The 27417-nt window shown below is 43.1% G+C and overlaps 2 protein-coding genes across 4 annotated transcripts in view; one reads left to right on the top strand and one right to left on the bottom strand.

Annotated features, from left to right (window-relative positions):
- SAFB2 (scaffold attachment factor B2) overlaps positions 1 to 1456 on the bottom strand; it is a 30283-nt gene extending 28827 nt beyond the window's left edge. The window contains exon 1 of the mRNA XM_004689325.1: positions 1080 to 1456. Within this exon, the coding sequence (XP_004689382.1) occupies positions 1080 to 1265 (186 nt within the window). The 5' untranslated portion in view covers positions 1266 to 1456. The remainder of the gene's footprint in view (positions 1 to 1079) is intronic.
- A 122-nt stretch (positions 1457 to 1578) lies between these two features.
- The window catches only part of SAFB (scaffold attachment factor B), a 32699-nt gene continuing 6860 nt past the window's right edge, over positions 1579 to 27417 (top strand). Inside the window, exons 1-14 of one of the 3 annotated variants that reach the window (XM_004689318.1) lie at positions 1579 to 1934; positions 4926 to 5010; positions 13386 to 13450; positions 13559 to 13765; positions 16021 to 16083; positions 18569 to 18596; positions 19540 to 20050; positions 20475 to 20524; positions 21399 to 21493; positions 23651 to 23800; positions 23876 to 23958; positions 24268 to 24407; positions 24569 to 24657; positions 26277 to 26383. In XM_004689318.1, coding sequence (XP_004689375.1) covers positions 1746 to 1934; positions 4926 to 5010; positions 13386 to 13450; positions 13559 to 13765; positions 16021 to 16083; positions 18569 to 18596; positions 19540 to 20050; positions 20475 to 20524; positions 21399 to 21493; positions 23651 to 23800; positions 23876 to 23958; positions 24268 to 24407; positions 24569 to 24657; positions 26277 to 26383 — 1862 coding nt within the window. In that variant the 5' untranslated portion in view covers positions 1579 to 1745. Of the gene's footprint in view, positions 1935 to 4925; positions 5011 to 13385; positions 13451 to 13558; positions 13766 to 16020; positions 16084 to 18568; positions 18597 to 19539; positions 20051 to 20474; positions 20525 to 21398; positions 21494 to 23650; positions 23801 to 23875; positions 23959 to 24267; positions 24408 to 24568; positions 24658 to 26276; positions 26384 to 27417 lie in introns of those variants that run through there. The other 2 variants (XM_004689319.2, XM_012729707.1) reach the window with 2 other exon arrangements.

Below are 27417 nucleotides of genomic sequence, written 5' to 3'. Positions count from 1 at the left end.
TAAGAGAAAAGTTTGTAACTACTAGGAGCTGCAGAGCACACAGTGTTCTTTGTAACAACTTCCCAGCAAACAAAGGCTAACCCTTTCTGGAAACCAGGGCACTTCTGGTTCTGCTATCTGGCAAGGCACAGGACAACCCTAGCACAACTCTGTTCTGAGCCCACGCCCACAACACAAAGGGGAATGGGACCTGGGGCTCCAGAATCTGACAGTGACAAGCTCCAAAGTGGCACCTAATGAGAACAGTGCCTAACCTACTTTAAATTAGTAAGGAAACTCATAAAAAGAGGGGCTGCATGTGTACAGGCAAAGGGCTGAGTGGTGCGCAACAGGCCATCTTTGACTTTTGGGGGAGGAAGAACACCAAACATCCTGGGGTGGGAAGAAATTGGTGGTTCCACTTAATTTCAGTGCCTTCTGCGTTCCTGGAACAGGACCCAGCAACTCAAGGGTGAGTTTACGAAATCTCTACTGTTCAGTTTGTTCTAGCTGGGGAGAGGACAATCCCCACATACTCAGCTTTGTGTTAACTGCTGTGAAATGGGGCATGACCATGGGAAGGGACCAGAGAGAGGGGCAAAGAAGGTGGTGAGGCACTTTAGGGTTCGTGGTCAAGGGGAAGACAGTTCAGGCAGAAGCAAAATGACAAAGCATCAGCCGGGATGGATGACACGGGAGAAGTGCAAAGGTCCTGGGGTAGGATGAGCTCAGCCTCCTTTCTTGTAAAAAGTCCTCTATCTATTCTTTAAGAAAGAAAAAGGAGGGGCTGAGAAGACACTTATTCAAGGTCACAGTGCCGAGTCAGAAGTCTCCAAGGAAAGTGCTTCTGTGAGAAGTCCAGGGGCCACCCTGGTGGCTAAGGGGCCGGACTTTCGCGGCACTAGAGGCGACCGGCTGGACGAGAAATTGGCGACGAGGTAGAGACGTAGTGATGGGCCAAGGTCACACTGGCGGGCCCCCGGGTCCCCGAAAGCTCGGCGCGAGATTCGGCCTAGAGACTAGCGACGGGGGTCACGGCGACAGACCGGCGCAGGGGCGTGCCCCGGCCTCGGGCGCCACGCCGGGACGAGTCAACTCACCTTCTTGAGTCGTTCCATCAGGACGCTCTTGTTGCCACCCGTGTCCAGGTTCCGCTTCTTCAGCTCCGCCCGCAGGTCAATCACCCGCAGGTCGCTGAGACGCCGCGCCCCGGTCTCCGAGGCGCCCGGGCCGACAGCGGCCACGCCAGCGCCGGGGTCTCCGGGCCCTGCCAGAGTCTCCGCCATGCCCGCTTTCCAGTCTCCGCCACCTACTACCTACACCGCAGGCGGCTGTAGCGGCTCTGAGCACAAAATGGCGCCGCCTAAGAGAAAACGCACTGGCTTCCTCCCGCCCCACTTTCCGGCGGCGCAGGCGCGCGGCCCCAACCAGCCTCCTTAGCAGCAGGCACGCTCGCGCGTCGACCAACCGCACGTTCTTCGCCGAAACGCGCAGGCGCCGTAGTTGCAGCACGCGTGTGTTGCGGCTGTTCTCGGCGGGAGGCCGGAGAAGCGCAAAGCGCCTGCGCCCATCTTCCAGGGTGCTCATACGCATGTGCAGACGCGACTGGGAGAGTCAGGTCCCGCGCCGGATGCGCCTGCGCAGAAGCGAGGCGCGCAGGGGCGGCTGGAGCGGTTCCCTCGCAGGCGGCGCCATTTTGTGCTAGAATCCTAGATAAAACCGGCCCGGTTCTGTGTGAAGTGGGCGACGGAGCCAGGGTCCCTGGAATGGCGGAGACTCTCTCAGGCCTAGGCGATACGAGTGCGGCGGGCGCAGCGGCTCTGAGCTCCGCCTCGTCGGAGACCGGGACGCGGCGCCTCAGCGACTTGCGGGTGATCGATCTGCGGGCGGAGCTGAGGAAACGAAATCTGGACTCTAGCGGCAACAAGAGCGTTTTGATGGAGCGGCTCAAAAAGGTGGAGCCCGGGTCCTGGGATGGGTAGGATGTGGGCCCGGGGAGCCCTGTGGCCGCGGCTGGGGTCTTTTGGGGGCTTGCCCACATCCCAGTTTTCGGCCTGCGCTCGGCCTGGCGCTCTCCGCTTCTTCATGCCGGGGCGGGAGTTCAGAGGCCGAGGGCGCGAGAACGCCGAGCCCAAGCCGTCCCAGCTTCAAATCCCAGCACCGCACTGACAAGAAATAAAAAACAACACTCTGGGCGAGGGCGGGGAAAGCCGCCGCTGTCCCGGCGGCTCTGAGTGACGAGTGTCATCGACCCGAGGTCTTTGGTTTCCCGCATCAGCCACTTCGCAGAGGGCCTTCCTCTCGTTGTGCCCTCCTAAACGGATGGCGAACCCTTAAACCTTCACTTCATGGGCGAGTTAGGGGACTCAACCAAGGTCACGCGGTCGGGGGCGCAGTAGTCGGGATTTGAACCCCGGCGGGTGATTCCGGGAGCTCTTGGTTGGCTGTCCTCACCGTCAACCCTGGCAGACCGCTGCTCTTTGACCACTGTAGGGCCCATAAACTTCGAATAGGGGGTTAGTTTGCAGCGTGTACCTGTGAAGAAAAGCTGGGGGAAAGGCAATTTAAGGACGTGCCGCTGCCACCTTAGGGTAGGAAGCCCGGGAGGAAAAGTGCCGTTACTGTAGCGATCACTAGCCGATCACTAGCCGGGAGGACGGCAAGGACGGCGCGGGACTTCCTGTGGCCCCTGTCAGGTCTCAGGTCCCGAGCTTAACCCCTTCTGAACATATTTTTTGTGTAAAAGAAAAAGAAAAGCACTTTTGTGTTAGGGTTAAGACAGAGCCGTGAAAGGGGCTTGGCGTGTTTCCTGGAGCATGTAAACAGTCAAGATATGTCGCTGTCGCAAACCGTTCTCTCGGGGCTACCATTTGTCATTTGCAAAAACGGGGCCTCCAACCCCCTGTCTTGAGGGGTCCTGAAAGAAGGTGTGAGGAGCATTGAGTTAAGACATCTTCCCCCTTGTGCTTTCCATTTCCTTATTTCGTTGGCTTTTTTTTTTTTTTTTGCTTCACCAAGCTTGTCTTTGGACCCTCTTGGTCTTGCCACCTACTCCCCCAACCCCTGCAAACAGTGATGGTGGTGACTTATTCCACCCCCCTGGCTGCCAAGCACCTGAGAATCTGGGCTTTACTTATTAATTGCTGTTAAGAGGAACTGAGACTTTCTGTTTTCTGGTTGGGGAACTCAAGCTTCAGAGCGGTGAGTTGATCTGCGCAGAATTGGTTGGGCCTTTCTACTTTGTGTTGGAGTTTCTTTCACTATGGATACTGATTTCCTTTACTAAGATACTCAGCTGGAGAAAACCCAAGGGAGTGAGTTTGGCAGCTAGGAAGAGATTGTCGGTGTCTTAGCCACCAGGGCCTGACATCAGCCACACTAAAGGAGCACCTTTAGCCTTTTTCCCCCAGACAAAACAGTAGCATGCAAAGCTAATATCGTGGCATGTGAACCTTCTGTCACACTGGTGGCTGAGAGTGGTATGTGACTTGAATCTTCCATTCCTATCATTTGTGGGGACAAATCATCCCTCTCTCTCATTTCACTTTCTTAAGGATGTGGAAATGATATATAAACACCAGCAGCCTGTACACCCGTCTGCTACTCTGCCATGCAATTACTGACTTCATTTTCTCTTCCACTTCTATATCCAGTTAATATGTTTTCTATAGAAAGGGCATAAAAGGAAAGGTAGAGGGAAAGCAGATTGTGTTTTCCATGCCTTACATGGATTAATAGCATTCTTACAACAGCTTTCTAGGGTCAGTCATTTGTTGATGTTGAGTGACTCATAGCCCGCAGTACCCATAGGGATAACGCTGTAAACACTTGTACCTAGGGCAGAACAGGACATCTGCCACTTGGGACAGCTTTTCTCTTGTAGTGTAGTGGCTGTCCCTGAGAAAAGGGTGAAGGACTTTCAGGTTGTGCTTTACTTTGCTCCCAGGGCAGAACTCCCAATTCCTCTGCCTCGCTCTGGTTTTTAAGAAGAGGGAGACATTTTCTTTGCTGTTTGTATAGACTAGGTGTGGAAACCCCAAGGCCTATTCTAAATTGACTTCCAACTGGTAAACTCCTAAGAGTCTCTGAGACTTCTGGAACTGACTCCAGATAAAGCATGGTATGCTAAAACGAAATTCATACTCTTGGAATAGCATGGTAAAGAGGAAAGTTTAATCAGTAAAATCTAAATGTGAAGCCCATTATCCAGGATGTCATCATTAACATATTCAGTAATGATTGCCGAGTTCTTCCTTGGTGCCATGCATTGTACTGAGTGTGGGTGGGGGCTGTTACAAGTGACTGACAGGATTTTAGGGTGGGAGGTGGGGCTTGCGGAGAGATTAATAATTGCAGTTCCTATGAGATTGTCCCCTAGTAGTTGAGAACAAGACCTTTGGAGCTGATCATGGACATGTGATCCAGTTAGGTAATACACCTCCCCTCTGGTCTCATGTCACACACAGTGGGATCCCAGGCCATTACTGTGTTTTTTACAGACAGTGGCATATGCATGCATGGCATGGAGGGTGGTCATGGGGTTGAACAGCACATTGCTGGAAATCATAGTGAGTCCCACTACCTTTTTGAGTTCCATTTGAGGGCTAGGATGAAACAGATTGTGGTGATGATGATAAAAACAAGTGTGTAATACTTTGAATGTTTGCTGTACATAGATTAATAACATCCTTATAATCCTTCCTACAGTCAGTCTTTTATTAGCCCCATGTTCCAGAATTTAAGAGAAAAAAGTGATTAAGTAAACCTGAGACCACAGCTAAGGACTAGTAGAGTAGGTTAGATTCCAGAGCTCTTGAATCAACTTGGTACAGAACTCATGAATGATTGAATGAATCCATGAGAAGAGGCCATTTCCAGATCAGCAGCCTAAAACTTGTGAAAGTCCTGTGTATGCTGACTTATTTGAACTTTTCTTTTTCTTTTAGGCAATTGAGGATGAAGGGGGTAATCCTGATGAAATTGAAATTACCTCTGAAGGAAACAAGAAGACATCAAAGAGGTCCAGCAAAGGTATTTAGGATTTTGTAAGCCTCTGCTAATGTTAAAAACTATTCATAACTCCTTTTCTTTGTTAATATTCCTTGTCTACTTGGCTGTGTTAGGGGTCTGTTGATGGTCCTGTGAATCAAATGGGTCTCAAATGGAGCTTTGCATTTTCTTTCAAGATTTCTTTACTGTATTTTGTTACTTGTGGGAATTCAAACGAGATGGAAGGGATAGTTGCATTTTTGTTTTCCTTTGTAGGTTTCACAGCAGCTCTTGCTTACCCAGGTCCTTTAGTTCTTTAAATTGAGAGCATTTTGGGCTCATGACTGAACCTTGTTTAGTTCAGACTTGCAGAAAATAGCTTCCCCTTCTGACAAAACAGACTTCTCTCAGAATTGCCTCCTACATAAAAAGCCACATTCCAATGACATTAATGACCCTTGCCATCTGACCCAGTTCTCCCTTTTCCACATCTTCACCCAGTGCCTTCCTCTACATCTTGGACTTCAGTTGGTCCCCAGACATGTGGTTCACTCTCTTGGGAGCGCATGTGCTCAATCCACTCTTCTCCATCTGTTTGCATTCAAGGCAGATTCTGACCCCACTAATAGCTACTCATCTCACATCCTCTGCACTGCCACTTAGTTTGTTATCACTTTCGTATACCTTGATTTAACATTTACGTCACCCTTTCTCTGCCTTAACTAAATGTTTGAAGGGCTGTATCTTCCTATCTTCCCACCCGTATTTATTCAGTAATATAACATGATAATATTTAACTATTGTCTTAAGAAAGAATCAGCTAAAATTATGCACTTGAGTGTTCTGAGGTGTCTCTTGGTAATCGAAGACCTTGTTGCCCAGGCCCCAAACAAAATGAAGTATTCGTATTACGTGGCTGATGGTAAGGAATTGGCTTTGAAATGTCAGAGCAGACACCAGTGTCCGCCACACTGCTATAAGCTCTAGAAAAACAGGCAGTGACCTCACTTTGAAATGAAGTCAGTACATTGTGCATTATTATCTTTGCTAAGGCAGAGAGTACTGTAAAATTGACAGACAATTGTATTAAGGAAAAACAGAGCCTGGGGAAGTCTTTGCTTATTTATTCCTTTTGATAAATGGTTTGTGTTTTTAAGATGTTTGAAAATAGCAGACAGCCATGCACTGAGTAAAATGTAGCTGTTCCTTCTTTTCCCATTAAGAAGCAACCTATTAAAGTTTGGATATACTTTCCTAGACTTATTCTGTGTATGCATTTTTATTATTTATTTTTTAAAAGATTTATTTATTCATATAGAACTGGGGTACAGGCCAGAAATGCGGAGGTTGAGAGGATTCACCAGAGACAGAGCGGGGAGCAGAACAGGCATATAGACGAAGTACACTGCTGAGGGGAGCAGCGGGCGGGTCGGGAGAGGTCTGCCACGCCACGTGGTCACCTCCGGGGCAGACGGGAATCGATCTCATGCGGAAGTGGCTCAAGCCTCTCAGTGCTATGCTTTAACCCGCTGCGCCACCAGGGAGGGCCCTGCATTTTTATTTCTTTAAGTAAATACATAAAGATGTGCATATGCCTGGCTATCTATATTTTTCCTTTAAAATTTTGCTTTACTACACAAAGTAGTCTATTAATCTTCTTTTCGTTTAACTCCTTAAGGACGTCTTTACATGGTGCTATAAAGACAATAGACTTTATTCTTTCTTGACAGCTTGATAGGCATCCTTCATATGCCTGCACCATAATTTAGGTCCTCAGTATTATCATTACTAGCTTGTTTGGTTTTTTGGGTTTTTTATAGTTTGCACTATATTTTTGACTTTCAGTGCTACCATGAGCTAGAAATATCCGTGTAATTTAAGGGTTGTAACAAAATAGTTGTCCAGTCATCTATACTGGCTCATACTTTTACCAATGTGTGGGAGTTCCTATTTCTTCACTCTGCTTAATATCGAGTCCTTTAAATGTTGCCTATAGTATAAAGGAAAAATAATTTTATTGTGTTTTTCAGTATTTCTCTACAGGTAGTTTTCATCAGCCTTTCTTCATAGGTTAGACAGCTCCTGATAATTGCCCATTTTATAATTTCCAAATTGTCTTTTCTTGTCCTCTGCCCATTTTTCTACTGGGTTGCTTGTCTTCCTGATTTTTGAGAGCTCTTATATGAAATGTCACATTTGTTTTTTTGTGTCATTGTTGCGGCCATTAAAGTTTTAATATTTAATGCAGGAAGTTCTGTCAAACTGTTCTGTATGGCTTCTGCATTTTATGTTGTGGTTTGAAAGAGACTTTTTTGCTTTAAAAGTAAAAATGTTTTACATTGTAGTGTAAAATTTATAGTTTCTTTTACATTTGAATCTTTCATTTGTAATTCATTTTTGTGTATGAGGTAGGTAGGGATCAAAATATGAAATATTCCTATCAGAAAAGATCCCTTGTGCCCTTCCTCAGTCACACCACCTCCTTACTCCCAAAACAAAACCCAAAAAATGTGATTACTTTCACTATTAGATTAATACTTCCTGTTCTAGAACTTCATGTAAAATAGAAACATTCACTACAAACTCTTCTGTGTCTGATTTATTTTGTTCACTATAGTCAGTTACATCCTGCAGTACATTGATACTTCATAGGGAAAGTCTCTTTAAGTTCTGCTGAATTATGTTCAACAACCTTATTTGATTTTTATGAAGATTTTAACTGAAAATAGATGTCTTCTGGCCCATTTATTGAACTAACTCAAAATGATTTCAAATCAGCACTTATTTTCCTCTGAATTTGAGAAAACTCATCTCAGGAAATCTCAACTTTCCTCCAGTATACTTTCAGTTAACTGATTTGTTTAGCAGAATTTTTCAAAAAATTGCCAGCAAAATAAAGTAGACTAGAAAGGTAAAGTCAGCGTGTTTTTGTGTGTGTGTGTGTGTTTTAAGTTACTACCTGTTTCTGTTGCTGCTGGGTGATACTGACATAATTCCATCCTTGGAGAAAAGATGTAATAATTACACAAGGAATTCCCATTTATCATTCACCTAGATTCCCAAAATGTAAGCATCCTATTACATTTATATTCTCCATACAAACACACTCACACACACACACACACATACATCCATGCATGTGTTCTTTTCGTAAACTATTTTAGAATAAAATACAAGTATGTTTTCCCTTTGCTCTATGTATTATATATATAGTACTACTTTTGGGCAAGTACAGTACATAACTTTAGTAATCAAAATCAAGAAATCAACATTGATAGATGTATTTGTTCATTCTAATAATGTTCTTTATAGTTTAAAAGGAAAAAACAAACCAGGGTCAAGCATACATTTAGTTATCATTTCTCTCATTTCCTGTCATCTGGAACACATCCTGAGACTCGCGATTGCCATTTTTGAAGCCTACATACAACTTGTTTTGAAGCCCGTTTTTAAAGATTTATTTATTTATGCATGTAGGAACTAAAATAGAGGTGCCAAAGGTGCAGGGGATGAGAGAATTCACCAGAGGCAGAGCAAGGAAAACAGGCAGATTTACTGACATACACTGCTGAGGGGAGCAGCACCAGGGTCAGGAGAGGTCTGCTGTGCCCTGTGGGTCAGCTCCCTGATTAGAAATCGAACTAATGCTGCAGTAGCTGCAGATAGCTTCAGAGTACTGTGCTTTAACCCATTATGCACCAGGGAGGGCCTTCATAACTGGGTTTATTTTAATTATACACTTTTGTCAGAAATACCTACAGAGGGCCTGGACTTGGGGTCTGGGAGCTGTCTCTGAGGCCAAGAATAGGGCAATGCCTGTAATGCTGAGGCAAGAACAAGGATGATGGTTACTTACATCATGTTTTAAGGATTTGAAGGGCACCCCTTTCCTTGTTACTAAAGATAGATGGTGCTAGATAGTTTTTGCCAGATTGATCTTTTCTATCCACATTAATTAATTTTGGATTGGTTTAAACACATTGCTTTCCATCTTTGAAAAGGATTCGTTGTTTATAAGCATACCAGTTGGCTGTTAACACTTCTGTATTGAAGGCCAAACATTCTTAGGGTGACCTTTACATTTCTGATTGTTTCTTACCCTGAGAATCCTCCTCTGGAAGGGATTTGGGCAGCAGTGTGCTGTGATACTGCCCAGGACATAAGTTAGTCATGAAAGTATAAAACCCTGATTCAGCCTTTCTTATTTATAAAAGGGAGAAATATAGTGCAAAGGACGGCAAGTTTGTGGCAATCTACCTAAATTATCCTAACTAGAATGGGAAGTAGGGAAGAAAAAAAACTAATGTATTTACTCTAGAAAAATGAGCAGCAGCTTTATCAAATAGACTAAGTCTGGAGGTTACTGCTTTTGCATTGTCCTGGCCCTTTTAAAGAAACCAGCACTTTGAGTCCAGACATTTGAAATCTGTCATACTTTGCCATAGGATGTTATCAAATGAGGTAATGAAGTTCCCAGCCAGCCACCAAAGCACATAGCATACTGAAATCCAGCACTAGTACAGCCATCTCCTATTTTAAATAAGGTTATGCCTAGAAACACAAATGAAATGAGAATATGCACAAATCAAGTAATGTAGGTTATAAGGAAATTCTTAAGCCTAACAGAAGTTTTTCTAAAAATATTCAATTGTGGTTTAAGTGATCAACCTTATGGTTTGTGTTTGCTGTTTAAAATTTTTCTGCATGCAATGTTTTCGTAAACTTACAAGAAATCATTATAGCTATTAATGTCCAGTTCCTTTGTATTACTTGAAGCAATTCTTTCTAGCCTTAAAAACTTAATCTTGAGAGTCTCCCTGGGGGCAAAGGGGTTAAGTACCAACACTATCATGCTGTCACTACTGTGACCTGGGTTCAATTCCTGGCCAAAGATAAACCCACATGTGGCGCAGCAGACTTCTGTCTTACCCGCTGTTCTCCTTAGAGTATTTCAGTAAATCCACTTGTTTTGATCCCTACTCAGTCTCCCTGATGAACCCTCTCATATGAACCCTCCCACCATACCACAGATCTACATCCCAGTTTTCTACACAAAAATAAATAAAACTTTAAAAACTAGAAGTGAAACGACAGAAGAACATACCAGAAGTGGAGAGGGGGGGCCACCAAGAGAAGTCTCAGCCAGTAGAACTTTGGAATATGTCTGATGAGGAATTTAAAATACCAGTTGTGCCCATTATTTACCAAATAAAGGAAAGCAGTGGATGGTGAAAACAGAAATATAATAAAGGTCAGGAAAATATGAGACTTATAATTGAAAATAAAACATAATCAAAAAATTGAATAGAGGGCCTTAATAGAGGCAAATGCAAATAATGAAGAGGAAAAGCACGGTGGTATAAACACACAAAAGAACAGTAAAATAAAAATAGCTTAAAAGTTTTTTGGGAGTAACTTAAGGAGAAATAACATCTATATTATTACAGTCCCTGAAAAGGAAGAGAAAGAAAAATGCATAGAAATTAAAAAAAAAAATTGTTGAGAACCACCCTAATCTGGGAAATTAACCAGATGTTCTGAACCAAGTGGCCCAAAGAGTTCCGAACAAAATATCAGACTAACATGACCCAAGATGCATTATAATTAAGCTGTTGAGAGTTGAGAGCTAGTGATAAGGATAATTAAAAGCATCAAGAGAACCCTCTCTGGTAGCACAAAGAGCTAAAGCACTGCACTAAGAAGCTATCCCCACCCACTGCAGCATGAGTTCGATTCCCAGCCAGGAGGGTGACCCACATGGCACAGCAGACCTCTCCTATCTCAACCGCTGCGCCCCTCAGGTCGATCTGCCTGTTCTGCTTCCCACTCTCTCTCTGGTGAATCTTTTTACACCCCCACCTCGAGCCTGTACTCCAGTTCTTATACGTGTAAATAATAACTCTTTAAAAAAAAAAAAAAGCTTCCATACAGCAAAAGAGATAGCGACTAAAACAGACACCCTGCTGATGAGGAGAAAATATTTTTCACTCCATACAAGTGATAAGGGATTGATTTTATAAGATCTACAAAGAGCTCATATGACTCAACAGAAACAAAGCAAACAAACCTGTCAGAAATGGGCAGAAAAGCTAAAAAATACTTCTCTAAAGAAGAAATGCAAATGGCCAGCATATGATAGGAAAATTCTCAGCATCATTTAATCAGGGAAGTGCACATCAAACCTCAATGAGATACCACCTCACCAATGAGAAGGGCCCATATCTAAAAAACGAAACAACAACAAATACTGGCAAGCATATGGGAAAAAAGTAACACTAAGCACTGCTGATGGGAATGCAAACTGGGCCAATCAGTCACTATGGAAAACTGTATGGAGGACCCTCAAACTACTAAAAATGAAGCTATCATCTGACCTTAAAATGCAATCCTAGGAATCTACCTAAAAATCAAGAAAATATTAATTCAAAAGGAAACCTGCACTCCTGTATTTATTTCAGCACTATTTATAATAGTTAAGATATGAAAATAACCTAAATGCAAAAAAAAAAAAAATAGATGATTGGATCAAGGAGATGTGGTATATATGCTCAGTGGAATACTATTCAATAATCCAAAAAAATAAATGCACACGTCATTGTAACAACACGGATGAAGCTGGAAGGGTTTATGTTCAGTGAAATAAGTCAGAAGGAAAAAGAAAAATGTCAGATGGTTTCACTTATAGGAGAAATAATGGAGAAACCAAACGGGGTCAGGAAAAACACAAAGACAACTAGCAGGCAAACTATATGTTGGAGAAATAAGGCAAGGGAGGAGGGTGGGTTCAAAACAGGAGGGAAGAGCACAAAAGACTGGTGACAGTTCATGCGTGATTTGGTACTGGGAATTTTACACGGATTACACCTGAGGAGAGAAATCAAATGTCATATAAAAGTTAACAACTATAGGGGCCCTCCCTGGTGGCGCAGCGGGTTAAAGCACTGCACTAAGAAGCTGAAACCACTTCGCATGAGTTCGATCCCCGCCTGCACCGGAGGTGACCACATGGCGTGGCAGACCTCTCCTGACCCGCCCGCTGCTCCCCACTCTGTTCCTGGTGAATCCTCTCACCCTCCGCATCTCTGGCTTGTACCCCAGTTCTGTATGAATAAATAAATAAATAAATCTTTTTTAAAAAAATTAACAACTATATAAAAAAATTTTGAATCTAAAAAAAATTAACAACTTTGACTGCATGAAAGTGAAATTTACCCATAAACAAAACAAAATTTAAATGAAGAACCAGAGAAAATTAACATTGTACATGAGATGTGGATATTAAAAAGGAAAACTATGAAAGTTTTTGAACGGCGAAAAGGTATAAATGAGAAATTTTTATAGGCAATTGTTTAAACAGTTCAAAAGTAAAAAACAGGTGATTTTGATAATCATAGAGGTTCATACTTCTGTTCACTGTTGTAATTTTGAGTTGAACAAACTTAGGATGTCTTGAAGATACATGAGGCTCTGTAAATACAGACTTTATAAATATAGATCAGGGCCTCCCTGGTGGCACAGGGATTAACGTCTCAGTGCTATCAAGCTATTGCAGTCCACTGCAGCATAGGTTCTATCCCTTGATCCCTGGCCAGGGAGCTGCCCACCTGGCACAACAGACCTCTCCAATCTGACCCGCTGCTCCCTTCAGCAGTGTATTTCAGTAGACCTGCTTCTTGTTCTGCTCTCCACTCTGTGTCTGGTAAGTCATTGCAAATATATACACACCCCCTCTGGCGTAGACCCCAGTTCTTATATATATAAATAAGTACTTTTTAAAAATACACTCTTCATACTGGCAATATCATTTCTAGAAATATGTTCTAAGATGATAGTTATTTAGATGAAAAAAGAATTATGAGGCTATTTATGAGCACCATAAATTTCTAATGATGTAGGTATTGATCATAGGTGGTATAATTATCTCCTTATAATGCTGTTAAAAAATATGTAGGACCCTCCCTACATATGTGTGATAACAAACAGGAGGGCTAACTCTAGGTGGACAACTTGTTCTGCCTTTAACTTTCTTTTTTGCTTGTGCTTTATGTGTGGGAAACGTGTATGTCATTAACAAAGTCTCATCACATTTGTATGAGATGTTATTCTTTAACCAAAACCATTTGATTAGAGGGTAGGCCTTAAGATTGGTCTGGTGTTCCACCTGCCAGCTTCGAGCCCATTTCCAGCTCTTTAAACTTTTCCAACTTCCTGATTAGAACAGAACCTCTTCTGCACATAGTGGGCTGCCTTGTCCAAAGTGGCCTGCCATGAGTGACTGCACATTATGGCTTAGTTGGGAAGAGGCATGGATGTTTTAGATGCTTAACTTCCATAGTGCAAAAGGCCCACAAAAATGAAGGTTACTGTTTCTAGAAAATGTATGTATTAACTTCATGCTGTAAACAATTATCCTTTAGGGCGTAAACCAGAAGAAGAGGGTGTGGAAGATAATGGACTGGAAGAAAATTCTGGAGATGGACAGGTATGTGCAACCTTGTTGATGATAATAAGCTGCAACCTTGTTGATGATAATAAGCTGGGTAAAGGGATTGGTTGCCATTTTGTGATGGTTTTGTTTTGTTTTACACAGGAAGATGTTGAAACCAGCTTGGAGAACTTGCAGGACATCGACATGATGGATATCAGTGTGCTGGATGAAGCAGAAATTGATAACGGAAGTGTTGCAGATTGCGTAGAAGATGACGATACTGATAACCTCCCAGAGTCCTTGTCTGATAGTAGAGAGCTGGTGGAGGGAGAAATGAGAGAGCTTCCTGAGCAGCTTCAAGACCATGCTGTAGGTAACTTGGCAGTGTGTCTAAAATGTTCCGGAACGTTTTAGGTCCTCAAATTTCCATAATAAGTTTTCTATTTGGAATTAAGTTCTTTTTGTTAATCCAGCTTATAACTAACCTGGCCATGTGTAAAAGTCACATGAATCTGGAAACATACTTTAGTTTGTTGTAAAGTGGTGTCTCATGAAGTATTCCAGTATAAAAAAAAAAGTATTTCAGTACATGGTATCCTATAGTATAATGCACCATTAAACTTTTTGAGGACACTGTACACAACCTTCCTAATAGAGGAGATAAGTGTGGTCTACTTTGAAAATACCAAAGTAGAGGGCCCTCCCTGGTGGTGCAACAACAGTTTGGAGCACAGCCACAGCCACTTCAGCATGGGCACAATCCCTGCCAGGGAGCTGACCCACAGGGCGCGGCAGACCTCTCCTCTCTCTTCCACTGCTCCCCTCAGCATGTACTTCATCAGTCGGCCTGTTCTGCTCCCTGTTTTGTCTCTGGTGAATCTTCTCACCGCCCCTTTATCTCTGGCCTGTACATCATTAAAAAATACAAAGAAAATACCAAAATAGAGATCAGAAATTGGTCATTTCTTGTTAGGAACAGATAACAAGCGTGGACATTGTTTTTAACCCTTAGTTTTTGTTTTGTTTTTTTTATTTTGAGTTATGAATAAATCCAATGTATGATGAAATTATAATGGCAAGATGCTCAGACATTGGACCTTATGTCCTTTAATCCTTTATTACAACTCTGAACATATAGATGCTCTTGTGTGCCCATGTATCATTCGAATTAAAACCAGGCTAATCCCAGAGACCCTTTATTTAACACTTACGGTACATTGTCTCAGTGCCATGAATTTACTGGGTAATTGTCAGAAGACAGAAAAGGCAATAAAAATTAAGAGTCATGAGCAATTTCTGTAGGAATCCTTACATGTTGGTCCTTGGGAAGACATCTAGTTTTCATAGCAGATCTCTCAGATCTCTTGGAATGATTCTCAGTAGTTTCAAGGGAAGGAAACCCTGTTCTCTGCCAGTTCTGCCATTTCTCAGAATAATGATTAGGTAATCACTAATGGTTAAATTGCTTAGCTATAGTAGAAGTAGTGTAAGAGTAAAAGCATAGATTTGGTGGTCCGATACTTAATTTTCTGTGTGATTTGGGGCCTTATTATAAAAATAGTGTGTTTTGGGAGGACTAAATAGATGAGTGTTTATCATAGGCACAGGCTTAGAGAAGAAGCCATCAAACTATAGACCTGACCCAATCAGATCTCTTAGGACACAGCCACAGCTGTTGGTGACAGCTGTCTGGCAGATTTCATGATACAGGGCACCGGTAGGTGAGTTGTGACAGAGACCATGTGGCCTGCAAAGCTGCACTGTCTGGCCTTTTGATCTTGACTTAGAACAGTGCCTGGCACCATTGAGTGGTTGCTTATGGGTTACCTGGACTTCACTAGTTCTGTGCTCCTCTCTCCATACCTAATTCAAAAGTCAGTGTTCTAGGAGCAGATTTCTCAGAGATGCCATTCTAGAAAAGGTGCCAGCCATTTGAAGCATCCCATTCCCAGCATCAGCATCCATTTCAGTGGCAGCTATTGAAATTAAATAATCTGCTCTCTAGCCAGGCTGTGGACATTGTTCCTAGAAGAGTGGCTCCCACTCCCAGTGATCCTCAGTACATCAGCCAATTTCATTCTCTTCAGCTTAAGTTGGACCTTTTTTTGTTTTTTTGACTTGTATCTTGAAATCCACACTGATACTTAACCAGATTTTCATAGCCTATCTGCAGGCATACATTTACAGAAAATATTTTTTTCAGCCAGTATGGAATCACATTATGATGCCATTTTGCTTACTGCACTATTTAAAACTTTTTTATGTGATTTTTTTTTTGTAAATTATTTAGGCATACAAGAGCTGGGGTGTAGGCCAGAGGTGCAGGGGGTGGGGGTTGAAAATTCACCAGAGACAGAATGCGGAACACAATAGGCAGATCCACTGAGAAACACTGCTGAGGGGAGTAGCAGGGAGACAGGAGAGGTCTGCTGTGTCATGTGGGTCAGCTCCCTAGCTGGGGATCAAACTCATGCTGCAGTGACTGCTGATAGCTAGATAGTGTTGAGACTTGACCCCTTGTACCACCAGGGAGGCCCCATGATTTTTCATGGCTATTCATTTTGTCGAATGGATATACCATTACATGATTTTGTTATCCTCCTATTTTTTTTTTTTTTTTACAGGTAGAGGACAAAGAAACTCTTAACAATTTAGATACTTCATCATCTGACTTCACTATATTACAGGTAAATTGTTGTGTGTCTCAATAATTTAGAATCACAGGTTAGACTAGATCTAGAAAACATTTTAGGCATTGTATGGCACTCCCAGCTAGAAGTCATCAACATTTGTTTGCTTTATCTATATTTTCAGAGGGATTTTTGCTTTCTACTTTGCCCAAATGTAAAATGTGCCAATTACAAAGGCCTTATCTTGAGTTCTGCTGTCCCACTTGGAGTGTGGTAGCTGTGAGAAGGGCATATCTTGCTTGTTGGATTGCAGGGGAGGTACCCTCTTTTTTTCAGAGCAATTAAGAGGCCCACCCAGCTGATTGTAGGGAAGGGGACAGAAAGCTGATTTCACATATGGGAAAGGTGGATTCTCAGGGATTCTCATTCTATCTTGGGGACTTTTTCTCAAAGTAAATGCAAAGATTTCTTTTGATGACTGTATCATGTTGGCTGTTTCATTACCATCTCTGTAAATATTAAATCTTAGATGAGAACATAAGAGATGTGGACTAACTTTCAGGTATAGTATGCATAAATGTGGGTCTTGAGTTTCCGTATAGGTTTTATGCCAACCTACAAAACTTTCGTAATAAATTGACTTGGGTAGTTCATTTTCAGTAGAAAGTTTAGTGAAATGAAAATACAGTCAACTTCTGCCAGTTAGGGGTAATTTTATTTATTTGATAGTGTCATCTATGCTGCTCATTTTAGAAATCACCTTTCAGACAAAATCTCCATTTGATTAGTATTGGCAATCCAAAACCCCAGTCTCAAGGAAGGTACAAATGTCAAGAGACCTTGATAAAACCAAGCTTACCTTTAGGGTCAGTGTTTCTCTGCAGCTCCAAAATGTATAACCCCTCCTATTTCAGAAAGGAAAAAATGTTGGGTATTGTCAGAATTTCTCTAGTGTCTTACTAGGCCAAAGACTCCTATATTAGAGTGGACAGTATATTACCTATCTGACGTATCCAAGACAGAAATGGCAATATACTCATTATTCTCTGGAGAAAATTAAAGTGAGGTGTTCTGAATGCAGCGCCTTAGACCGCTCGGCCAACTTGACTGCTTAAAGAGAGAGGTGCTCTACCTAGAGTGGTCCTTTGCTTCAGAATCTTAGTTCGAAGTGTGACAGATAGTACATGGGGGGGGGGGGAAGACTGTTGAAAATGAGACAATGAGGGAAATGAATTGTTATTTAGGGGTTCCTCAGAATAGTAAGTTGGCCAACTCCCAGTGTAAGTTCCACACCATTCATGACCATTTTAATGAACGTATCAAGCACCTGTGATGTGTCAGTGAAAAATGAGAAGAAAGGATGATCTTTCTGCCCATCCTACCCCAGATATGAGTTGCATGTAGATAGCATTAAGAAGTAGCCTGGACTTATGCGCAGTATCCTGGTCATACAGCCTTTCCTCAAATCTTTTTCTAAAATATGACTTGAGTAAGTTTGTTAATTACTCTGTGCCGGTCTCCTAGTGGATGAAAAGGATGATGCTAATGGTATCATTCTGCTAGGACTAATAATATGTGTATATGTTTGGTGCTGAAATTATGCCAAGAACCATGCTGATCAGTGTTGACTGGGTTCCCAGAACAATATACTTTGTGCAGAGCAAAAGATAGGAGTCAGGGACCACATATACAGAGAAGAGAGAAGTTCTTTCTTTAGTGGATAATGGCTGGCATTGTTAGGGCCAGCCTTTCTCAAGTAGATAGCCCCTGAACTGAATATTGAGGGATGTATGTAGGGCTTGGAGACTCAGTTATCATGGGCCTGTGGGGAAGATGGTCTTTTGGAAAAAACATTGCTGAAGACTAGGCCACACAGGGACATGTACTCACCACAGCAGACAGAGATGAGGCATCATAAAGCCGGATGGTGAGGTGTAATGCTCGTCTGAATGCCAGGGCCTCCTGGGGAGGGTCTGGAAGGGTGTTTAAGAGTTAGAGGTGACCAGGTGGGAACCCTGACTGGAAGATTTGCTATGGGAGAGGAGTGTGAAGAGCCACTCACATGACCAAGTGGGCAGAGAGTTCCTTCATTTTTTTTTTTTTTTCTCTTAGTCTCTTCACTAAGTAGAGCTAACTTTACTGTATCTATTAAGTGAAAAACTGGTATGTATTAGGCATCCTCTTAGATGCTAATGTAGGTCAATGAAAAATACTGGTCTCCTTGCCTTTGAGTTTAGCTAGCAGGACAGACCAACAAGTGATGAGCTCATTACCATAAATGTAATGTTGCCAGGCACCCAGAAAGTAAAGCCAGATCCTGGGCCCTTTCAGAGTAGCCTGAGTTGTGGGAGTTGGGGCCAGGAGAACTAGGATGGATGCCAGCAGCCTGAGGGCTTGCCCTGGACAAGCTGATTCTCTACCTTTTGAGTTTGTCAGTGTCCTAGTCTGTGTTTTTAAATTTCCCTTTTAATTGAAGTCTTCAGTTGTTTACTTTGTAGGTCTCACTCATCTGGCACAATCTTATTTATATTTTTTGTTGCAGGAAATTGAAGAGCCCTCCTTGGAGCCAGGTACTGTTAAATGAAAAACTTACCAGAGGGGGTTTGCAGCCATTCTAGTTTTTCCACTTTCTCTAATTTGAATTCTTTAATTTGAAAGAGTTGCCTTACTGTAGTATACATTGTTCTAAAGGTTTACGATCCAGAACATACCAGGATCATAGAGATTGGAAACCCAGCCATATCACCAGATCTGTGAAAGTGGATGACCTATCATTGTACAAAATACATCAATGAGATGAAGCGATCTCATGCCTTTTTCAAAGTAAATGGCACTTAAACATATGTAGAAAGAGCTTGCATGTCTCTCAAGAGCTAATGTCTCTGCACCCCACAGAACAGATCTTGTGATATTGGGCAGTATCTTAACATTATGGTTTTTAAGCCAGGCAGTGCAGGTAGTGGTAGGGAGATATGTGTTAAAACATTGAGACGTAACTGGATTCCAGAAGAGGAAAAAGTTTCTTCATGAGAATTCCAAACAAATACTATTCACTTTCTGGACTGCAAATATCTCAAAACACCGATGGAAGAGATTCTGGTTTCCATGTTGGACTGTTCTGTTAAAAGAAATTCAAAGAAATTTGGAAATTGAGCTGTTCAGTGAATGGTGATACATTCAGTTAAGCAACTTGGACTTTGGAAGCTAAATTTGGAAGAGTCATATGTAAACGACGACAGAATGAAGACTGTCAAGAATCAGCCAGAAGGTTTTGGGGGTTAAATCTCTGGGATGCTTTTCTCTTCCATGTAGCATAGAGGCTTGCTCTAGCAGTCGGTTGGAGTGCAGGTAGTGTAACTAGTGTAATTTTGTGTACCCTCGGGTTTTCCAATCTCTGTGTAGCTAGCAGTTCTCTTGGTGTTAGTGTGGCAGCCGTGCCAGTTCCGCATTTGTGATTGCTTTATTTCCCTGGTAATTAAACCTTGTGCCATTCTATTCCTGTTAAATCCGTAGAAAATGAGAAAATACTCGACATTTTGGGGGAAACTTGTAAATCTGAGCCAGTAAAAGAAGAAGGTTTCGAGCTGGAGCAGCCATTTGCACAGGACACAAGTAGCGTGGGGCCAGACAGAAAGCTTGCGGAGGAAGAGGACCTTTTTGACAGCGCCCATCCGGAGGAGGGTGATTTAGATTTGACCAGCGAGTCAACAGCACAAACTCAGTGGAGCAAGGCAGACACCCTGTTAGCGGTAGTGAAAAGGGAGCCCGTGGAGCAGACAGGCGATGGCGAGAGGACGGACTGTGAGCCTTTAGGGCTAGAGAAGCCAGTTGAGCAGAGTAGTAAAGCCTCAGAGCACGCGGAAGCCTCTAGCGAGGAGGTCTCGGAAGCGCCCTGGGAAGCCTCAAGCCCAGAACCCAGAGATAGCAAAGAAGATGTGAAGAAGTTTGCTTTTGAAGCTTGTAATGAAGTCCCTCCGGCTCCTAAAGAGTCCTCAGCCAGTGAGGGCGCTGATCAGAAAATGAGGTTTGTTTTTTCTCAGTTTTAGACCAGACGCTATCTCCTTTTCATTGGTCGTTTAATGACACACATAAGCTGTTTTTTCTGCAATTGGCCAGCCAGACTGATGAAATTGTAGTTTACTTCTAAAGAATGTTTTATTTCTCTTTGTTTATTTTAAACTGATTGCATAATCTTTTTTCTTTTCTCAACCTATAATGGTTGTTTTCTTAATTCTTCCTAATTACCTTTAGCCCAGCAGAATTAATTAACTTCTATGGGTCTGAAATCTTATGGTTAGGTCAGATTTCCAATACCACTTTGTCGGGGTATCATTTTTTCAGAACTAAATTTCGGGTAGGTATGCAACCTCAGCACGTATTTTATAATTTTGAGTTTGTTTTTTCTCACTGCTTCTTCCTCCTGGAGTAACATTATCTTTTGTCTCTAGTTCTGTCGAAGATGACTCGGATACAAAGAGGCTCTCCAAAGAAGAAAAGGGTAGGTCACCTCAGTGACACTGGTCTGTTTGGCCAAGGCACACAGGACTCTTGTCAGGAGTTCATCACATACTGCATCTTTTGCCCAGATTTTTGTGGGTCTTTTATGAAGCTTCTCTTCACTTCTCTGCTGTCACTGCAGGTTCTAGTTGTAGGGAGCAGACCAGTTCCTTAGAGTTGCTGTATATTTGGTCCAAATGTTTTGTGTTGTTAGAGTGCTTTGATTTGTCACTTCAGTTGACTCACCATTTATTTGCAGATCCCTGAGCTTCAATGATACTTGCAAATGGGAAGAATGCTTCTGGTTTGAGATATCTTGGGGTTCTCTGGTATTTTAGATTTATCAACACCATTACTTCTTATTAAAATCACTAATTAAGAAGTAATTTTACTGATCCAGAATCCGTTTTAATCATATTCTAAAAAGAGTAACATTGGGGGTGGGTGCAAAGGTGTATGCTACAAGAAAGAAGCCACCGCCATGGTTCTGTGCTATTGGCAGCCATTGTGTTCTAAAGCTGCCTGGCTTGGTTGAGGAGACCATTGAATGGCTATCTCGGGAAACCTCCCATGGTCTTAACAGCCCCAGGTTTTTCTCTGTAAAGAGGCATTGCCATTATTCCTGTTGGTCCTTGTGTGTCATGGAACAGAGTGTGGATGGGAGGTAGGGTGGGGAGAGGGTGCACCTGTTTTCCTAAATGCAGTGGAGAATGTTCAAGGAGGTTGTGTGACACCAGCTGACAGGCCCCTTGCTTTGGCTGCTCTTGGATTTGGGGAGAAATGGCAAAGGAGTTTAGCTTGGAATGCCTTAGTAGTCTCTATGAATGAGTATCTTGTCAGAATTGTGGTTTGATCAGAACTTTCTTTTGAAATAGGTCGTAGCAGTTGTGGTAGAAATTTCTGGGTTAGTGGACTTTCTTCTACCACCAGAGCTACAGATTTAAAGAATCTCTTCAGCAAATACGGGAAGGTAAGACCAGGGATTCTCTGGGCATGGGCATGTCTTTAAGTCAGTGTAGAACACCCTTTCTGTGCAAAGTGTTGTCTCTTCTCCATGCCTACTTTGGCAGTATGCCATTCTTGCTTACATTTGCACATGGCTTGTGGAGAGACTGCCTCTGCACTAGTGGCCGGTGAGCGCGACAGAGGCTCACAGAACCCTCATCTGCTCGTTTGTCACCCTTCCCCAGCCCCCAAGTCACCATTTAGGTTTTGTGGGACTTCCTAAATCTATTTCTGTCACTTGGTGTAAATTCAGGGAAGGCTACAGGGATTGTAACAGGACAGAACTGGGAGCTACTGTCTGCATTTGTGAAAGTGATGGTCACAAAAGAATATGAGTGGGATGGTAGATGAGTGTAATGTTTGGGGCCTTTTCGTCAGACCAGCCCCCACTCCTGTGAAAAGCTGGGTGATGAGAGGTGTGCCACTTCCTCTGCCTTAGCTTCCTTTTGACAAAAGTTGCTACCTATGTAGATGATGTGTGCAGCTGTGGCAAAAGTGACACCCACCCTATGACCCTCAGCCCACCTGCTTTCACCCATATCTGGGCAGCTCTTCACACTGCTTCTCCGCAGCACCTGCCTACTTCCCTCCTTTCTCACATGTAAGACTGAGTGACAGGGGTGTGCCAACCTGTGGGTTCCTATGAGCTGGTCACTCGTAGGCAACTGACCTATTTGCTACCTACAAATCACAGCAGAATATTCCTCGATACAGAGTACAGCTCATATGATGAGATAAACCTGGGGACACCTAGACCGCTGTTGACCTGATTACGTGATTATCTCCATGGTGTTCTCTGGATTACTGCCTGTGATAACATCACACTTTGTTGATGCAAAAGTCTCTTGACATGTGGTCACGTTATACCCTTCCCTCTCCCCTCATACAGCCCCCATTCCTATCCCACCCTCCGGACCCTACTCATACCATTTGTCACCTGGTCACATGTCACATGATCATTGTCACATGAAAGCAGCCTGTCTGCTTTCAACAAATGGCACAAGTCCTTCTATTTAAGTAAGCAGAATCTTGCCTTGCAAACCTGTTCAGTCCCTCATCACGTTCCCAAAGGGACAGCAAAGTTCTGTTGCAACCCAACCTTCTCTCCCAAGGGCCTTTGCATTGTCTTGTTTGTTAGGCACCTGTGTTGACTTTTTCCTCCTTCTCACCTCCATTTCCTGTGCTTGCTAGACATTCCTCCCAAATAAGCTACTGCACCCAGGGGCACCTTGTCTCTCAGTCAACTATTGGAGCCAGCTAAACTTCATGCTACAGATCTGGCAAATCGTACTGGAGAAAAACAACCTATTTACATTAGTTATTGGCCAAAAATTAACATGAGGACAACATGGTGACGTAGTTACAGAAATAATCTCAGCTGTGGTAGGCCTTTTCCGGAACCCCCTGTGGCCCTTAGAACAGATGGGTGCGCTCACCTGGGAGGTGTTGCCCTGGAGCCCTCAGTGTCTTTGTGCACTGCAGGCTTTACACGGCTTGACTCAGGGACCAGATCCTTTCGAAAACTTTTTTGGGGCCTAAGACTACGACATAGTGAGGATAAATACTAAGTCCATCTCTGGCTCCTGTGGGGCTCTACTTGAGCTGTTGTAGTACCTTTTGCCATAACTGGTTTGCAGGAGTAGATGGGAGAACAAGTAGTATGGGGATGTGCCTTTAGGATCGGAAACAGCTAGTTGAATGTTAATAATGTAGTGATCTAACATGCCAAGTTCCTATCTCGGGCTATAATTATGTCTTCTTTCCTGCCCGTAAAGTGACTGTGTATTCTTGTGAGTCGTCACAAGTTCTAAACAATGCTACAGGCCTGCTGGCAGAACTCTACCTTCATTTCACTTTCTCCTCAGTATTTCCACATTGCCTTCCTATCCCCAGAGGGACCTAGAGGAGTGGCTGCAGTGGAGGATGTTCTAGGAGTTTCTCCAGTCCTCATCTGTCTGGTGAAGGGCCTGGTGGCAGTGTTCCCCATTGGTTCTCACCCCGGGGAGGGCGTGTTTGGGGGAAAGCAGTGTGAGCTACAGTGCCCAGGTGCTTCAGCAGGAGGGTATTGGGAGTCTGTGTCAGAGCTGCGTATCTGAACTGTATTCATGTGTTTTCCTTTGAGGTTGTGGGTGCCAAGGTTGTGACAAATGCCCGGAGTCCTGGAGCTCGCTGCTATGGCTTTGTTACAATGTCCACAGCAGAAGAGGCTACAAAATGCATTAACCACCTTCATAAGACAGAACTCCATGGGAAGATGATCTCAGTGGAAAAAGTAAGGGGCCGTTTTTCTCTAGGGATGTGACCATTTTAGAAAGTAAGGTAATATTTCCCCATGATTCTTTTGCAGGCGAAAAATGAACCTGCTGGGAAAAAGACTTCTGACAAAAGAGAGGGTGAGGGGAAAAAAGAGAAGTTTGGCAACAGTGACAGGTATGGTTCTCCCCAAACAGGCGGTGGCCGAGCTGATCCTTTCCCTCCTGCATATTTCCCACAGCCAGGCCAGCAGACTCCAGAGCCCTCTTTATTTTGTCATATTTGATGGCAACCTTTCACCAGTAGTAGTTAGAAATAATTTCCCTTCTCTGGTCCCTCATCCTGGGCTCCTTGGAAAAAGTAGTCTGGGGTGGGGCCCCTGATGCTTATTCTTCTTAGGGTGGCAGCCTGTGTTCCGTGGCGCTTCTTGCAAGACTTCTGCATGGCTGAGTATCTGATCTAATACTATTGTGTTCTGCATTACAGATCTGCGAACCTTAAGAAAGAGGATAAAGCTGACAAAAAAGATGACGCTAAAAAGGGTGAAGATGGAAGTGGAGAAAAAAATAAAGATCAAGATGATCAGAAGCCTGGCCCCTCAGAGAGAACCCGGACCACAAAATCAGGTAGTTGGCAGTTGATGGAGGAGATTTCACCTGTGTTCTGTTCCTGGCTGTTATAGGGGTTTGGGTTTGTTGTGATCATTCAGCAACACAGACTAGATTTGTTTTCCAAAGAAATAAGGGCTTATTGTTTCTTACTTTATATTTTTCCTTTCTTCCTATAGGAAGTCGAGGAACTGAGAGGACGGTAGTCATGGATAAATCAAAAGGTGTGCCTGTTGTTAGTGTTAAGACTTCGGGTTCCAAAGAGAGAGTGAGTATTAGTTTCCTAACATGTATTTCACAAACTTTTTTCATGGAATGATTTTGTATATATGTGCATTTTAGGGAGTTTTGAAATTCACTTTGAGAAACGTTCTCTGCCTTTTCAAAATATAGATTTTTTAACATTTAAAAATTAGATCGATAGTTTGTTCTAGTGAGGATTGTTGCTTTTGTGTTTTTTTTTTTTGATAACTGAATATATGGGAGTAGTTGACTTTTTCGCCAAATTGACACATAATCATCCATTATCACTGCCTGCCCTGAACATTTCAACAGAGTCCCTTCCATGTGCAAAAAGACAGCTTCCTCAGCTTTCTATGTGTGACTCACGTTTTCTAGCCTCAACATCAGTAATCCAGCTTGCCCCTGCCCCCTGGCAGATACACACTGAACATGGAATCTACAAAGTACCGGTTTGTCTGCTGTTAGGGTCACAGAAAGTTGTTGGTGTTCATACGTTCATCCTTCGACAGCCTGCACCCTTGACAGATAGGAAAGTACAGTCACTCACTAAAAGCCTGCTAGACCCAGCCTGTAATTACATTCACAGCTGAGGTTGGTTATAGGGCGGCGGTAGAACAGGCAAGGGCTAGAGGGGACCCTGTGGAGTCTCCCTTTTGTTTTCTCCCTCCCAGGAGATTTCACACAGCAGTGACAACAAAGCAACATGTAGTTTTTGCCTAGGAAAAAGGCTTTTACAGCGCTGGTCACATAGGTATTCTCTGCCAGACCACATTGCCCAGCTCCCCCGACAGTGGGCATTCAGTATCAGCCGTAGTTTGAGTGGTCCCAGCTCAGTGAACCACACTTACAGGTAACCTTCAACTAATTATATTCAGAGAGCCACATTTCCAGACACCAGCCTGAGGCCTGTCATATTAATCCCATGCTGCACAGATAGTAACCCATTTTGGCTGCGGAATGGTGTGGATTGGTGGCAAACCAACATTGCAATTATGGGATTTCACAGTGCTGCACTATAACCTATTGCACCACCAGGAAGTACCCTCTTCTGAAAAGTTTTTGGGGAAAACTCTCATTTCTATTTTAGCCCTTGAAATTTAGGGTAGTCAATAGATCATATATTAGCATTAATGTTGAGGTGTGTGGCTTTGAATTAATGTTAAATAAAACAAGGAATGGGGTTTTACTTTCATTAAAAGTGCTTCTTCAAGGGCCCTCCCTGGTGGCACAACAGGTTAGCACAGCACTATGAAACTATCGCAGCCACTGCAGCACAAGTTCGATCCTTGGCCAGGGAGCTGACCCACATAGCACAGAAGACCTCTCTGTCCCTGCCACTGCTACCCTCAACAGTGTTTTCCAGTACATCTGCCTGTTTTACCTACTCTGTCTCTGGTGAATCCTCTCTGTCTCTCTCTCTCTCACACGCACACACACCGCGGCACCTCACCTCTGGCCTGTACCCCAGTTCTACGTAGATTGGTGGACAGAGGGATGAATGAACGATAGATAGACCAGTCTATCTATCTTTTAAAAAATGAATCAGTTGGAATCTTTACATTTTATGCTTGGAAGTGGACTCGTCTGGTTTTTCTGGTTGTCACTGAGTACCTTAACTAAAATTAATGTTCTTTGGTGAGCCAGGTTTCCAAGAGCCAAGATCGCAAATCAGCTAGCAGAGAGAAGCGGTCTGTTGTGTCCTTTGATAAAGTTAAAGAGCCTAGGAAGTCAAGAGACTCAGAGTCCCGGAGGTGAGTCGGGGACCAGTATACTATACTACTCAGTGGCCTGGATGTTGGCCTATACTGTTATAAATGTGTCCTGGGAGGATATTTCAAAGTCCCCTTTGGTGGGATGTTGTTAAAATGTCTTTGTTCCTTGGAATGCAGCCACTTGTATTCTCATTTCATCCTGTGGTTCTCAAATGATATTCTCCTGCACCTCAGTCCATCTTTTCCTGAAGGTTTGGGCGGTAACACGCCTCAGAGATGCAGTGCCTTCCTACTGCAGTAGCACTGTGCATTACCCAAAACAAATTTGTCAGAAGCCAAGAAAAATATCTTTTTAATATTTTAAAAACACAAGTGGTATTGTACTGATAAAGTTTGTATTGCCTGACAAAAACAATTTTGAAAACTAATTTTAAATTAAAAAGCCACTAGCAAAGTGTTTGGTTGAATAAGAGTAAATAAAAGGGGTTGGCCAACGGAACTAATTCTTGTGATCTCCTTCCCCATACCGACTGTCTATAAAAGGGCAAGGGAGTGGGCAAAAGGACAGCCGTTTACAGTAAAGGAGCTGGCAGAAGGCGCGATGGGCATTTCATGTGGTCACAGCGAGATTTCTCACTAGAGATGAGAGGGTGGACTCTGAAAAATTACTTCAGGGCACTTAATGGTTCCTTTGGACAGTCTCTTAGCTCTCATGTCAGCATGGACTGATCCCTGAATATAAAGATGTAAACAAGTAACTTGGTGTTTATGAATCTTGGGCTTCAAAATCCTTTTTAGTCATAAGGGAGAAGTTAACTAAATCAAAAGTAAACTTGTGGCTGATGAAAGACCATAGGGAAAGTCAGAAGACATGCACAAACAAAAATAGAAGTAATTTGAAATAATGCAATAATAATAAAACTACCTAACTGGACAAGGGACAGAAGACAATTCTCAGAAGGGGCAGGACTGTCCCTGAAATGTACAAAAGGGCTTCATCCTTACAGTGGCTGGGGATGAGCACATAGCAGTGTGACCCTGTTGCTACCTGCCCATTTTCATTGATTCACGAA

This window comes from Condylura cristata, unplaced genomic scaffold, assembly GCF_000260355.1.
Source record: "Condylura cristata isolate star-nosed mole 26May11 unplaced genomic scaffold, ConCri1.0 scaffold00025, whole genome shotgun sequence".
NCBI lineage: Eukaryota > Metazoa > Chordata > Mammalia > Eulipotyphla > Talpidae > Condylura > Condylura cristata.
The sequence above is the reverse complement of the archived record's forward strand: the minus strand, read 5'-3'. Positions and strand labels throughout refer to the sequence as shown.